We start from the raw sequence: 12,742 nt of genomic DNA on the forward strand, positions 1-12,742 counted from the left end.
CCGGTCCCTCACCCTTCACCTTCTCACCTGCAGCCCCTCCCCTCGTTAGTCCCTCACTATTTAGCTCCCTCACTTCCACTTGTCCTCTGCCAGATTGTCTTGTGTTTTCGTGCCAAGTTCTCCAGCGTTATTAGAGTTTATTCCTGACCTCTGATTCTCTGCCCCGCCCCTTTTTGGACTTGTTTGCTTCTTGGACTGATCTCCCGGTTCTGACCCAGCCTGTTCTCAACCAAAGACAGTAATCTTTGTGACTCCTGTCTGAGTCGTGCTGTTGGGTCCACTCTAATAGCGCCGTGACAGAAAGCCTCTAATGGCTGTTTGTGCCTCGAGGGAAAGACGTGTTAACATGAGAGAGTCTTTAAACGAGGTGTGTGTGTGTGTGGGTGTGTGTGTGTGGGTGTGTGTGCATCATGGTGATGAAGAGGAAGTCTGATACGACTAACGAGTGTAAATGATGTGAGCTCAGGCACAATAATCAGCTCCACATGCATGACTACACACACACATACACACACATACCCACACACAGACACAGACACACACATACACAGACACACACACACACGTTAGGTCAAGCAGAACATTTATAATAATGTATCAGAACTGAATCTTTTTAAGTTCACGAGTCGCTTTGAGAGGAAAAGACTGAGAACACTGAGTGTGTGTGTGTGAGTGTAGTGTGTGTGAGTGTAGTGTGTGTGTGTTGTGTGTGTGTGAGTGTAGTGTGTGTGTGTGTTGTGTGTAGTGTGTGTGTGTTGTGTGTGTGTGAGTGTAGTGTGTTTCAGTTTTCAGTTTATTTGTATAGCCCATTTTCACAAATTACAAATGTGTCTCAGAGTGCTTGACAATCTGTACACATAGACATCCCTGACCTTTGACCTTTGACCTCACATGGGATCAGGAAAAACTCCCAAATAACCCTTCAGGGGTAAAAGGTCAGAACCCTTGAGGAGAGAACAGAGGAGGATCCCTCTCCAGGATGGACAGAACAATAGATGTCATGTGACCAGAGGGACAGTTGTGTGTGTGTGTGTGTAGTGTGTGTGTGTGTAGTGTGTAGTGTGTGTGTGTGTAGTGTGTAGTGTGTGTGTGTAGTGTGTGGTGTGTGTGTGTGTGTGTGTGTGTGTGTGTGTGTGTGTGTGTGTGTGTGTGTGTGTGTAGTGTGTGTGTGTGTGTGTGTGTGTGTGTGTGTGTGTGTGTGTGTAGTGTGTGTGTGTGTGTGTGTGTGTGTAGTGTGTGTAGTGTGTGTGTGTGTGTGTGTGTAGTGTGTGTGTGTGTGAGTGTAGTGTGTAGTGTGTAACGTGTCCCTCTCCCCAGGCTGTACCTTTGAGGCCTCCTACTCCTCCTGTGGCTACAGCGTTTCTCTCGGAGCCGACGGCTTCACCTGGGAGCAGCTGACCTCCTGGGAGACGACCCCCGGGGACCCGGAGCTGCCCACAGGTACGTCCTCAGGTTGACCTCTTCAGGCTCAGGTTGACCCCTTAAGGTTCAGGTTGACCTATTCAGGTTCAGGTTGACCTCTTAATGCTCAGGTTGACCCCTTAATGTTCAGGTTGACCCCTTAATGCTCAGGTTGACCTCTTCAGGTTCAGGTTGACCCCTTAATGCTCAGGTTGACCTCTTCAGGTTCAGGTTGACCCCTTAATGCTCAGGTTGACCTCTTCAGGTTCAGGTTGACCCCTTAATGCTCAGGTTGACCTCTTCAGGTTCAGGTTGACCCCTTAATGCTCAGGTTGACCTCTTCAGGTTCAGGTTGACCTCTTAATGCTCAGGTTGACCTATTCAGGCTCAGGTTGACCCCTTAAGGTTCAGGTTGACCTATTCAGGTTCAGGTTGACCTCTTAATGCTCAGGTTGACCGCTTAATGTTCAGGTTGACCCCTTAATGCTCAGGTTGACCTCTTCAGGTTCAGGTTGACCCCTTAATGTTCAGGTTGACCTCTTCAGGCTCAGGTTGACCTCTTCAGGTTCAGGTTGACCCCTTAATGCTCAGGTTGACCTATTCAGGCTCAGGTTGACCCCTTTAGGTTCAGGTTGACCCCTTAATGCTCAGGTTGACCTCTTCAGGCTCAGGTTGACCTCTTCAGGTTCAGGTTGACTACTTAATGTTCAGGTTGACCTCTTCAGGTTCAGGTTGACTCCTTAATGCTCAGGTTGACCTCTTCAGGTTCAGGTTGACCCCTTAATGCTCAGGTTGACCTCTTCAGGTTCAGGTTGACCCCTTAATGCTCAGGTTGACCCCTTCAGGCTCAGGTTGACCTCTTCAGGCTCAGGTTGACCCCTTTAGGTTCAGGTTGACCCCTTAATGCTCAGGTTGACCTCTTCAGGCTCAGGTTGACCTCTTCAGGTTCAGGTTGACCCCTTAATGTTCAGGTTGACCTCTTCAGGTTCAGGTTGACCTCTTAATGTTCAGGTTGACCCCTTAATGCTCAGGTTGACCTCTTCAGGTTCAGGTTGACCCCTTAATGTTCAGGTTGACCTATTCAGGCTCAGGTTGACCTCTTCAGGCTCAGGTTGACTTCTTCAGGCTCATTCATCTCCTTTCCTCCGTTAGTTCTTATCCTCTCTTATTCTCTCTCTCTTCACCTCCGTGGTGTTGGTCCGGTGATCCGGCCTCAGAGGTCTCTCTTCTTTTACACGAGGTCCATGAGTCCTGTCGCTCTGGGGATCAGGGTCAGGGTCAGGATCAGGATCAGGGTCAGGATCAGGGTCAGGATCAGGATCAGGGTCAGGATCAGGATCAGGGTCAGGATCAGGGTCAGGATCAGGGTCAGGGTCAGGAACAGGATCAGGATCAGGGTCAGGATCAGGATCAGGGTCAGGATCAGGATCAGGGTCAGGATCAGGGTCAGGGTCAAGATCAGGATCAGGGTCAGGATCAGGATCAGGGTCAGGATCAGGATCAGGATCAGGATCAGGGTCAGGATCAGGATCAGGGTCAGGATCAGGATCAGGGTCAGGATCAGGGTCAGGATCAGGATCCGGATCAGGATCAGGATCAGGGTCAGGGTCAGGATCCGGATCAGGGTCAGGATCAGGATTAGGGTCAGGGTCAAGATCAGGGTCAGGATCAGGATCAGGGTCAGGATCCGGATCAGGGTCAGGATCAGGATTAGGGTCAGGATCAGGGTCAGGAGCTTCTTCCTCCAGCGTCTCCGGATATGAACCAGAGAGACATCATCGATGGTTATCAATGACATCATCGATAACCATCAATGATGTCATTGATGGTTATCGATGATGTCATCGCCAGATGTTCCACCGAGTGTCTGTGAACATGTGGTGAGGGGTTAGGAGGACACGGAGGACATGTGGTCTTGTCTACTACATGACATCATTCAACCAATCACAGGCTGATGGGAGGGGCTTAGGTTCCACCTGCCAATCAGGACTAACCATCTTTCACTCATCACCGTAGAACGGAAGACATGTGGGGTAACGTGTGTGTGTGTGTGTGTGAGAGAGTGTCTGTGTGTGTGTGATTGTGTGTGTGTGTGTGTGTGAGAGAGAGAGAGAGTGTGTGTGTGTGTCTCAAGTGGCTGCTGAGGGGGGAAAGGTTAAATACTCGCTGCTGTTTTGGGCTCCGTTCTGATTGGAGGACTCTTAACGAGGAAGACTTGATTGCATCTGTGATTTGTGGGCGTGAAGGAAGTGAAGAACACTGAAGGAGAGAGAGAAAGAAAAGAGAGAGAGAGAGGCTCCATATTTATTTACAAGAGGAAACAGATGGAAACTCATCTCTTATTTTGTTTCATCTACTCCTCTCCTCCTCCTCCTCTCCTCCTCCTCTCTCCTCTCTCCTCCTCCTCCCTCCTCCTCTCTCCTCCCTCCTCCTCCTCCTCAAATGAGTCTTGTGAAGACAAACAACCGAGAAGGGAAATGTGTTGAAATGCAGAAGTCATTAAAAAGCCAATTACGTCCATGTTCAGGAGACCAGGGAGCATCCTACACTGTGTGTGTGTGTGTGCGTGTGTGTCCTTGTGTGTGTGTGTGTCTGTGTGTGTGTGTCTGTGTGTGTGTGTGTCCTTGTGTGTGTGTGTGTCTGTGTGTGTGGACACTAATGTCCCAATGAGAAACGGATGTTTAATTCACTGAGTCATAAAAGATTCAGGGAACAATATTCAACTTTATAACCATTTTTCAGATTCACTTTACAAAGTGAGTCACACACATACACACACACACTCACACTCACACACAAACACACACACATGACCTCCTGCTCAGGCTTCGATCTCCTTCAGGTCGACACCGGCGACCCAAACAGCAGGATTTGGGGATTTAGAGTTCCCACGGGTCAAATTTAGCAACAGGATTTAGTGTGTGTGTGTGTGTGACTCATCATTGATTACCCGTCCATGAGGAAACAGAGCTTCCCTCTAAAGGCCTGATCAATACGGCCAATCTTTACCACCTGATTTAGAAAAGATTACAGCAGCTTCACCACGGCCTGCAGGCCTGAGAGAGTGAGTGTGTGAGTGTGTGTGTGTGTGTGAGCGTGTGTGAGTGTGTGTGTGTGTGTGAGTGTGTGTGAGCGTGTGTGTGTTACACCTCATCCATCTCTTCCTTATTTAACAGAACAAAACTCTGAAGCAGATCCACAGTCTGAATACAGATCTGTGTTTATGTATTTATACATATATATACATAAATAATTAAATATTTATACATATGTATATATAAATATATATGTATAAATATATATATACATAAATAATGATATATATATATATATATACAGTGTATGCATATATATATACAGGACTGTCTCAGAAAATTAGAATATTGTGATAAAGTTCTTTATTTTCTGTAATGCAATTAAAAAAACAAAAATGTCATGCATTCTGGATTCATTACAAATCAACTGAAATATTGCAAGCCTTTTATTCTTTTAATATTGCTGATTATGGCTTACAGCTTAAGAAAACTCTAAAATCCTATCTCATAAAATTTGAATATTTCCTCAGACCAAGTTAAAAAAAGATTTATAACAGCAAAACAAAATCAAACATTTGAAAATGTGTTTCCAGGTGTTTCGAGTTAATTAGACGATTCAAGTGATTTGTTTAATACCCTACTAGTATACTTTTTCATGATATTCTAATATTTAGAAATAGGATATTTGAGTTTTCTTAAGCTGTAAGCCATAATCAGCAATATTAAAAGAATAAAAGGCTTGCAATATTTCAGTTGATTTGTAATGAATCCAGAATGCATGACATTTTGTTTTTTTAATTGCATTACAGAAAATAAAGAACTTTATCACAATATTCTAATTTTCTGAGACAGTCCTGTATATATTAGGGCTAGGCAACGATTAAAAATTTTAATCGCATGATTTCCCTGATTAATCGCATTTGTATACGCAAAATCCAATAATTAATTCAAAAGTAGTGTATAGCGCACTTCTATTTTAAATGTTCTGCCATATGAATGAAAGTGCCATAACATGTGTTGTCCCTGTTAGAGTGAGACACCAGATTAAACATCTCTCTTGTTCTGCCTGTTTTGTGATATACATGCCTAAAAGGTGCCTAATATTTCTAGACTGAAATAATATCGGCATTATAATTATAACTATGAGGATTTTTTAGTTGCCTATTTAGTGGAGCCCCTCAGGACGTGGTGCCCTCCGCACAGCGCGTAGTGCGCTATGGGAGCGGCGCTGGGAGGAGTTTATAGCACAAACAACAATGAACTAGTGGAGGCGGCGAGGTGCTCCGTGTTGCCAGGTTGGAGACGGTGAAGTATCGTACCAAAGGCTCAACATGGTTGTATTTGGAGGATAATTATCGTGTATCTGGCAACCCTGAGATCGGTCGACCAATGACTGTTCTCTATACTGGGAGATACCATTTCCAAAACTTGTAAGGGGTAAATACTAGTTTATGAAAACCCAGAGAAACACAAATATCCAACGAAGCAAAATCCCGACGTTTTTGGAATCCCTGCCGGACGCATTCTTTAATAATAATAATAATAATAATCATTTATTTTATATAGCGCTTCTCAAGGCATGCCGACATCCCGAAGTCGCTTTACAGAGTCCAGTAGTCACACACAGTCATCCGGTGGTGCATCAGTAGCCACAGCTGCCCTGGGGCAGATTGACGGAAGCGTGGCAGCCAATCAGCGCCTACGGCCCCTCCCCCACCACCAACACTCATTCACATCACACTTTAGGTCTCAGAAGCAGGACATGTCCGGGGAAAGAGGACGTCTGGTCCCCCGATGTCCAGTCGTCCCCAGAGCAGCAGCACGTTGTGAAGCTGTCGCTTTGCAGTCCTCTCCTTTCATCCAGCTCGTGTATTCTCCGTGTGACGTGTGTCTTGAGTCTCATACCTGCCGTCATTTGTTGAGATTCTCCATGTTTGTTAAACCGCGAATGACTTTCTTTTCCGGTTCCGCAGCAATCAGTAGCAGACTTTTACAAAATAAAAGCCTGTGAGCAACACACTTTTACAATAATAAAATAAATAATAAAACCTGCGTTAACGCGCGATAAAATAATTGTCGGCGTTAATTAATTGATGCGTTAACGCAAGATTAACGCTTTAACGTGCCCAGCCCTAATATATATATGTATACATACATAAATATTTAAATATATTTATTTACATATATATATATACATACACACATAGATAAATAATTAAACATATATATAGAGCAGGGGTCAGGAACCTTTTTGACTGGGAGAGCAATAAAAGCCAAATATTTCTAAATATATTTCATTGAGAGCCATATAGTATTTTTAATGTATAATTTTAATGCGACTTCTGGTGCTGCATGATGCTAGGGGGGGGGGGCAGTTGACTTTGTCTTTGCTCCGCTCCGATGCGCACACGTCGGCATCGGAGCTCGGAGAGCCGAGAAGTGTTAACGCGACACTAGAGACAGAGAGACGAGCTGCTGTGGAGACGACCAGCAGCAGACCTTTAGTTTAATGACGGAACAAAGACGTCTTTAAGAGGAGGGCCTGACGTCCTGCTGCCGTCTGGGCGAGAGGCGACATCACAGGGGGAGGTTCTGGTTCTCAACCCGTATGCCGTCACCAGAAGAGACAGAGGTCCCGACCCCTGATATAGACTGAGATCCTGATTGGCCGGATAAGAACCATCGTCCTGGTGTACACACACACACACACACGCACACATGCACACGCACACACACACATACACACACGCACACACGCACACACTCACACATATAGACACACACAGAGACACACAGAGACATGTACACACACATGTTACTGTTGTTGAGTATTCTGAAACTGGGCACTTCGCAGATGGTGGAAAACAGGCTTCCGGACGCGCGTGGATGAAGTTATCAACATTTAATGGCAGGACGTGTAAAACAAACATTCAAGGCGCTCTCCCCCGTGTCCCGGCTCCCAGCTCCCGGCTCCCGGCGCCGGCTCCCAGCTCCCCCCGGGAGCTCAGCCTCCCCCCTCGGGGCTTACCTGAGAAAGAGACCGGTCTCTCTGAGACGCGGAGTTTTCTCTCACCGGTTGAAACGTCACTTCCGGTCCTGTCGCTAAAGTATTTTCACAATAAGATTCCCGTTTTGTTCTTGACTGCATTAAAAGTCACCTTCACAATAAAAGTCTCTTGTTATTGTAAGTCACTTCACGGAATTCAACCGGCTTCGTCAATCTATAATACTAACATAGTCACTCTCATGCAATTTACATTAATTCTTGCCATTTACATTAGCATAGAGTAAACATTACCCCTATGCTTCATAATACATTAATAACAATATCAATATTCTCCTTAATAGTCTATTATAATATCTTTCTATATGTATTAATTTAAAACATAAGACCTCTGCAGATGTTATCAAAATAAACTATTACAACTTAACACTGTATTGATGCTACATTGATGCTACATTGATGCTACATTGTTACTACATTGTTGCTACATTGATGCTACATTGTTGCTACATTGTTACTACATTGATGCTACATTGTTGCTACATTGATGCTACATTGTTGCTACATTGATACTACATTGTTACTACATTGTTGCTACATTGTTACTACATTGTTGCTACATTGTTGCTACATTGATGCTACATTGTTGCTACATTGTTGCTACATTGATGCTACATTGATGCTACATTGTTGTGGACTCACCCGGGGGCCACGTGGGTCCCCTGGTCTTCACCACTTTGGCTTTTCTTTAGGAAAATAAAAGCACATTCTCAACAGTGTGTGACAACAGCTGGTCGAGAGTGCTGGAATGGAGTTGACCCAGTTATTGTGTGTGTGTGTGTGTGTGTGTGCTGACACGGAACACACACTCATCAGGTTCCCTCCCGTCAACAGATGTCTCCTCTCTGACCTCACAGCTGGGGACAACGTGTGGAACGAGAGCTCGTTATTGTGTGTGTGTGTGTGTGTGTGTGTGTGTGTGTGTGTTCTGTGCCTTATGGTGCGTTCACACCGGACGCGTCGAAAAAATTCTCTACGCGTCTGACGCAGCAGTCTTGACGCGCGTCGAAAAAAGTGTGTTCACACCAGACGCGTCGGACGCGTCGGGGGCGGAGTCATAAATGGGTCGAGGAACCACAGGACCGCAGAGGACTTCCACTTGTTAGTGGACCGAGCTGCACTCCCACTGCGCTGCTCTCTCTCTTCTTCTCTCTTTGATACGTGTCTCTGAGACTTTTCCACCTCCGGCGGCAGATCTCCTGCCATGAAACACATATGTCGGCGGTTGGTTGATAGTAAAGTACAACAAATAGCGAGAATAAAAGCAAATACATACATTCAAAACTTACCAGGTAGTCCCACGGCTTCTCCGACCTTGTTCCACGCTTTATCTTTATAGCTCCGGTTTCGGTAAGCATAAAGAGTTGTATCGTAAAGTTCGGGGTGCCCACAGACGGCGACAATAATCTTTTCCTCCATTTTTTTCAACCGGCAGGACGATGACGAGCGGAGCTGCTCAACGCTGATTGGCTGACGCAACTATGACTCACGCGTCTTTGCTGCCGGAGTTGGGAAATTTGAACTCGCGCGTCAACGAGCTGCGTCTGTTCGCTGTTCGCCCCGCGACAAACGCTCTGTTCTGCTGCTTCAAACGCGTCTGACGCGCTCGCTGGGAAATACGCAGCGACGCAGCTTCGACGCAGCTTTGCATTGACTTAACATGTAATCTCGACGCGCGTCAACATTTTGACGCGTCCGGTGTGAACACACCATTAGTGTGTGTGTGAATGTTGTAACACGTCGGCTCCTCTGGAGACGGTTGTCATGGTGAGGAGAGTCTGGGTAACACTTCATTTAAAGAGAAGTTTGTATTCAAACTACTTCGTTTTACAGAACTGCAAAGTGTGCGTGTGTGTGTGTGCGTGTGCGTGTGTGTGTGCGTGTGCGTGTATGTGTGTGTGTGTGTGTGTGTATGTGTGTGCGTGTGCGTGTGTGCGCGTGTGTGCGTGTGCGTGTGTGTGCGTGTGCGCGTGTTTCAAGTTTCAAGTTTCAAGTTTTTATTGTCACATCCCCTTTTATACAAGTATAATCGGTTCGTGAAATTCTTATGTGCAAAACACCCGGCAGCAGTAGCAGCCTAAAAAGAATAAGAATGAGAATAAACTATACAATATCCACACACAAAAAGAAGAAAGTATTAACAATATATATATAAAACAGTGTAATAGAATATACATCATGACAATATATATATATAAAACAATGTAATAAAATATACACTTTTTTGAGACTATATATATATATATATGTATATACATACAATATATATATACAATATATATATATATAAACAATGTAATAAAATATACACCATGGCCATAGATATTCACAGAATATGTTCTGGTGTGTAGTGTTAATGAGGGTCTCAGTCCTTGTTCAGCAGCCTGATGGCCTGACTGAAGAAGCTGTCCCTCAGTCTGTTTGTGCGGCACTTGATACTGCGGTATCGCCTGCCTGACGGTAGAAGGGTGAACAGTTTGTGGCCGGGGTGGTTATTGTCTTTCAGCATCCGTTTGGCCCTGGCCACGCACCGCTTGGTGTATATGTCCAGGATGGAGGAAGCTCACCTCCAACGATGTACTGTGCCGACCGCACCACCCTCTGTAGTGCCCTACGCTCCAGGGCGGTGCAGTTCCCGTACCAGACGGTGATGCAACCTGTCAGAACACTCTCGATGGTACTGGTGTAGAATGTTCTGAGGATGCGGGGGCCATGTTGAATTTCCTCAGTCGCCTAAGGAAATACAGGCGTTGTTGGGCCCTTTTCACCACGTGAGTGGTGTGCGTGGTCCATGTGAGGTCCTCGGAGATGTGCACGCCGAGGAACTTGAAGCTGCTGACCTCTCTACTGCAACTCCGTCTATGGAGATGGGGTGTGCTCTCCTCTCCGCTTCCTGTAGTCCACGATCAGCTCCTTGGTCTTCTTGACGTTGAGGACGAGGCTGTTCTCCTGGCACCACTGTACCAGTGATCCAACCTCCTCCCTGTAGGCTGTCTCGTCGTCGCCGGTGATCAGCCCCAACACTGTTGTGTCGTCAGCAAACTTGATGATGACGTTGGAGCTGTGCATGGCCGTGCAGTCGTGGGTGTACAGGGAGTAGAGGAGGGCTCAACACGCATCCCTGAGGGGCTCCGTGTTGAGGGTCAGCGGCTCTGGTGGTACCGCCCATCCTCACCACCTGGCGGCGGCCCGACAGGAAGTCCAGTATCCAGCTGCACATGGTAGAGTGCAGGCCTAGACCTCTGAGCTTGGTGTCGAGCTTGGCGGGAACAATAGTGTTGAACGCTGAGCTGTAGTCCACAACCAGCATTCGCACACAACAGTTCCTCCCTCCAGGTGGGAAAGGCGGTGTGAAGTGCCATGGCAATTGCGTCGTCGGTGGATCTGTTTTGACGATATGCAAATTGCCATGGGTCCAGCGTGGCAGGCAACATGGAACAAATGAAGTCCTTGACCAACCTCTCAAGCATTTACTGACAATCGAGGTGAGGCTACGGGTCTCCAGTCATTCAGGCAGGTTACCTTGGGGTGTTTGGGGACAGGCACAATGGTGGACATCTTGAAGCTCTCAGGAACAACAGCCTGGGACAGGGAGAGGTTGAAGATGTCTGCGAAGACTCCTGCCAACTGGTCTGCACATGCTCTGAGGCGCGCCCGGGATGTGGCTGGGACCTGCTGCTTTTCGGATGTCCACCCGCTTGAAGGCTCTGCGCACGTCGGCCTCTGAGATGATCAGCAGGCTGGTCTCCTCGGCGGCGCTGCCTTGGCGGGCTGCCGTTCACGTCGAACCGAGCGAAGAATGTATTTAGCTCGCCTGGGAGGAGGTAGAGGAGTTCTCTTCACCGCTGGTTCTCCCTCTGAAGTCCGTGATTGTCTGTAGCCCTTCCACACACCTCTCACGTCATGGCTCTTGAGCTTCTCCTCCACCTTGTTCCTGAACTCCCGCTTGGCAGAGCCGATGGTCTTCTGGAGGTCGGCGGGCTCTTTGTATTCCGCCATATTCCCGAGTCAAGGCGGTGTTACGCGTCGGAGTGCAGCGCGAACATCGCCATTTATCCACGGTTTCTGGTTGGGATAAATCCGAACCGACTTGGTAGGAACAACGTCATCTATGCATTTCTTGATGAACCCGGTGACTGAGGACGCGTACTCACTGGCGTTGTTGTCCGACGCGACCCTGAACATATCCCAGTCCGCACGTTCAAAACAGTCCTGTAGCATAGACTCCGATTGGTCCGACCAGCGTTGCACTTCCTTCACAGCGATTGGTTGCTGCTTAAGCCTCTGCCTGTAGGCGGGGAGTAGTTGGATGGAGCGGTGGTCCGATTTGCGAGCGGTGGGCGGAGGAGGGCTTTGTATCCATCCCGGAAGGAGTGTAGCAGTGGTCAAGAATCCGCTCCCCTCGTGTTGCTTTTATGTGTTGGTAGAACTTGGAGAACTTTCTTCAGGTTCGCTTTGTTGAAGTCCCCATACAATGAAAGCAGCCTCGGGTGTGCCGACTCCTGCTCGCTGATCGCCCGTAGAGTTCCTTCAGCGCTATGTCCGTGTTAGCTTGAGGCGGAATGTACACAGCAGTTACGGTGACTGCTGTAAACTCCCATGTAGCCAGAATGGTCGACACATGAGCATTAGGTACTCCAGGTCCGGGGAACAGAACGACTTGAGAGTATGTACATGACTTTGGTTGCACCAAGATCTGTTTATCATGAGACATACCCCTCCACGATCTTTACCAGAGAGAGTCTTTGTTCTGTCCGCGCGGTGGACGGAAAATCCTGCCGGCTCGATGGCTGAGTCGGCAACATCCTCCGACATCCATGTCTCCGTAAGGCAGATGATGCAGTTGTCCTTAGTTTCGGTGGAATTGAATACGAGCCTGTAGCTCGCATAGCTTATTGTCCAAAGACTGTACATTTGCCAGTAAAATGGTGGGTAGTGGGGGTCGATTGGCTCGACGTCTCAGCCTGACCAGCACGCCAGCTCGCTTCCCCCTCCGTCGGCGACGTTTGCGTGAGATCGCGCCTAAAATGGACGGAGATAGTTCCGCTACTGTTCCTGGCGGGACGTCCGAGTAAGAGTTGAAAAACTCTGGTAGGCGGCGAGCAACTGCCGATCCAATCTCCAGAAGTGTGCATCTGTCGTACGTTAACCGGCTGCTAACGTTTTGTGCAAAAATAGTCGCAATAAGAAGAATAAATATAAAAAAACTGCTACAAAATCCGGGAGCTCGCAACACAGCGGC

The 12,742-nt window shown here is 47.3% G+C and overlaps 1 protein-coding gene and 1 long non-coding RNA gene across 2 annotated transcripts in view; one reads left to right on the plus strand and one right to left on the minus strand.

Moving 5' to 3' along the window:
* The first annotated feature begins 410 nt into the window (after positions 1 to 410).
* The window catches only part of ptprt (protein tyrosine phosphatase receptor type T), a 53,174-nt gene continuing 40,842 nt past the window's right edge, over positions 411 to 12,742 (plus strand). The window contains exons 1-2 of the mRNA XM_056436552.1: positions 411 to 447; positions 1,294 to 1,440. Of these exons, the coding sequence (XP_056292527.1) occupies positions 411 to 447; positions 1,294 to 1,440 (184 nt within the window). The remainder of the gene's footprint in view (positions 448 to 1,293; positions 1,441 to 12,742) is intronic.
* On the minus strand, positions 7,322 to 8,927 carry LOC130208477 (uncharacterized). Its single transcript, XR_008834424.1, has 2 exons — positions 8,790 to 8,927; positions 7,322 to 8,699 (listed from the first exon to the last, which is right to left on the minus strand). It is a non-coding gene; the product is annotated as an uncharacterized LOC130208477 (long non-coding RNA).

This window comes from Pseudoliparis swirei, chromosome 18 (assembly GCF_029220125.1).
Source record: "Pseudoliparis swirei isolate HS2019 ecotype Mariana Trench chromosome 18, NWPU_hadal_v1, whole genome shotgun sequence".
Taxonomy (NCBI): Eukaryota; Metazoa; Chordata; class Actinopteri; order Perciformes; family Liparidae; genus Pseudoliparis; species Pseudoliparis swirei.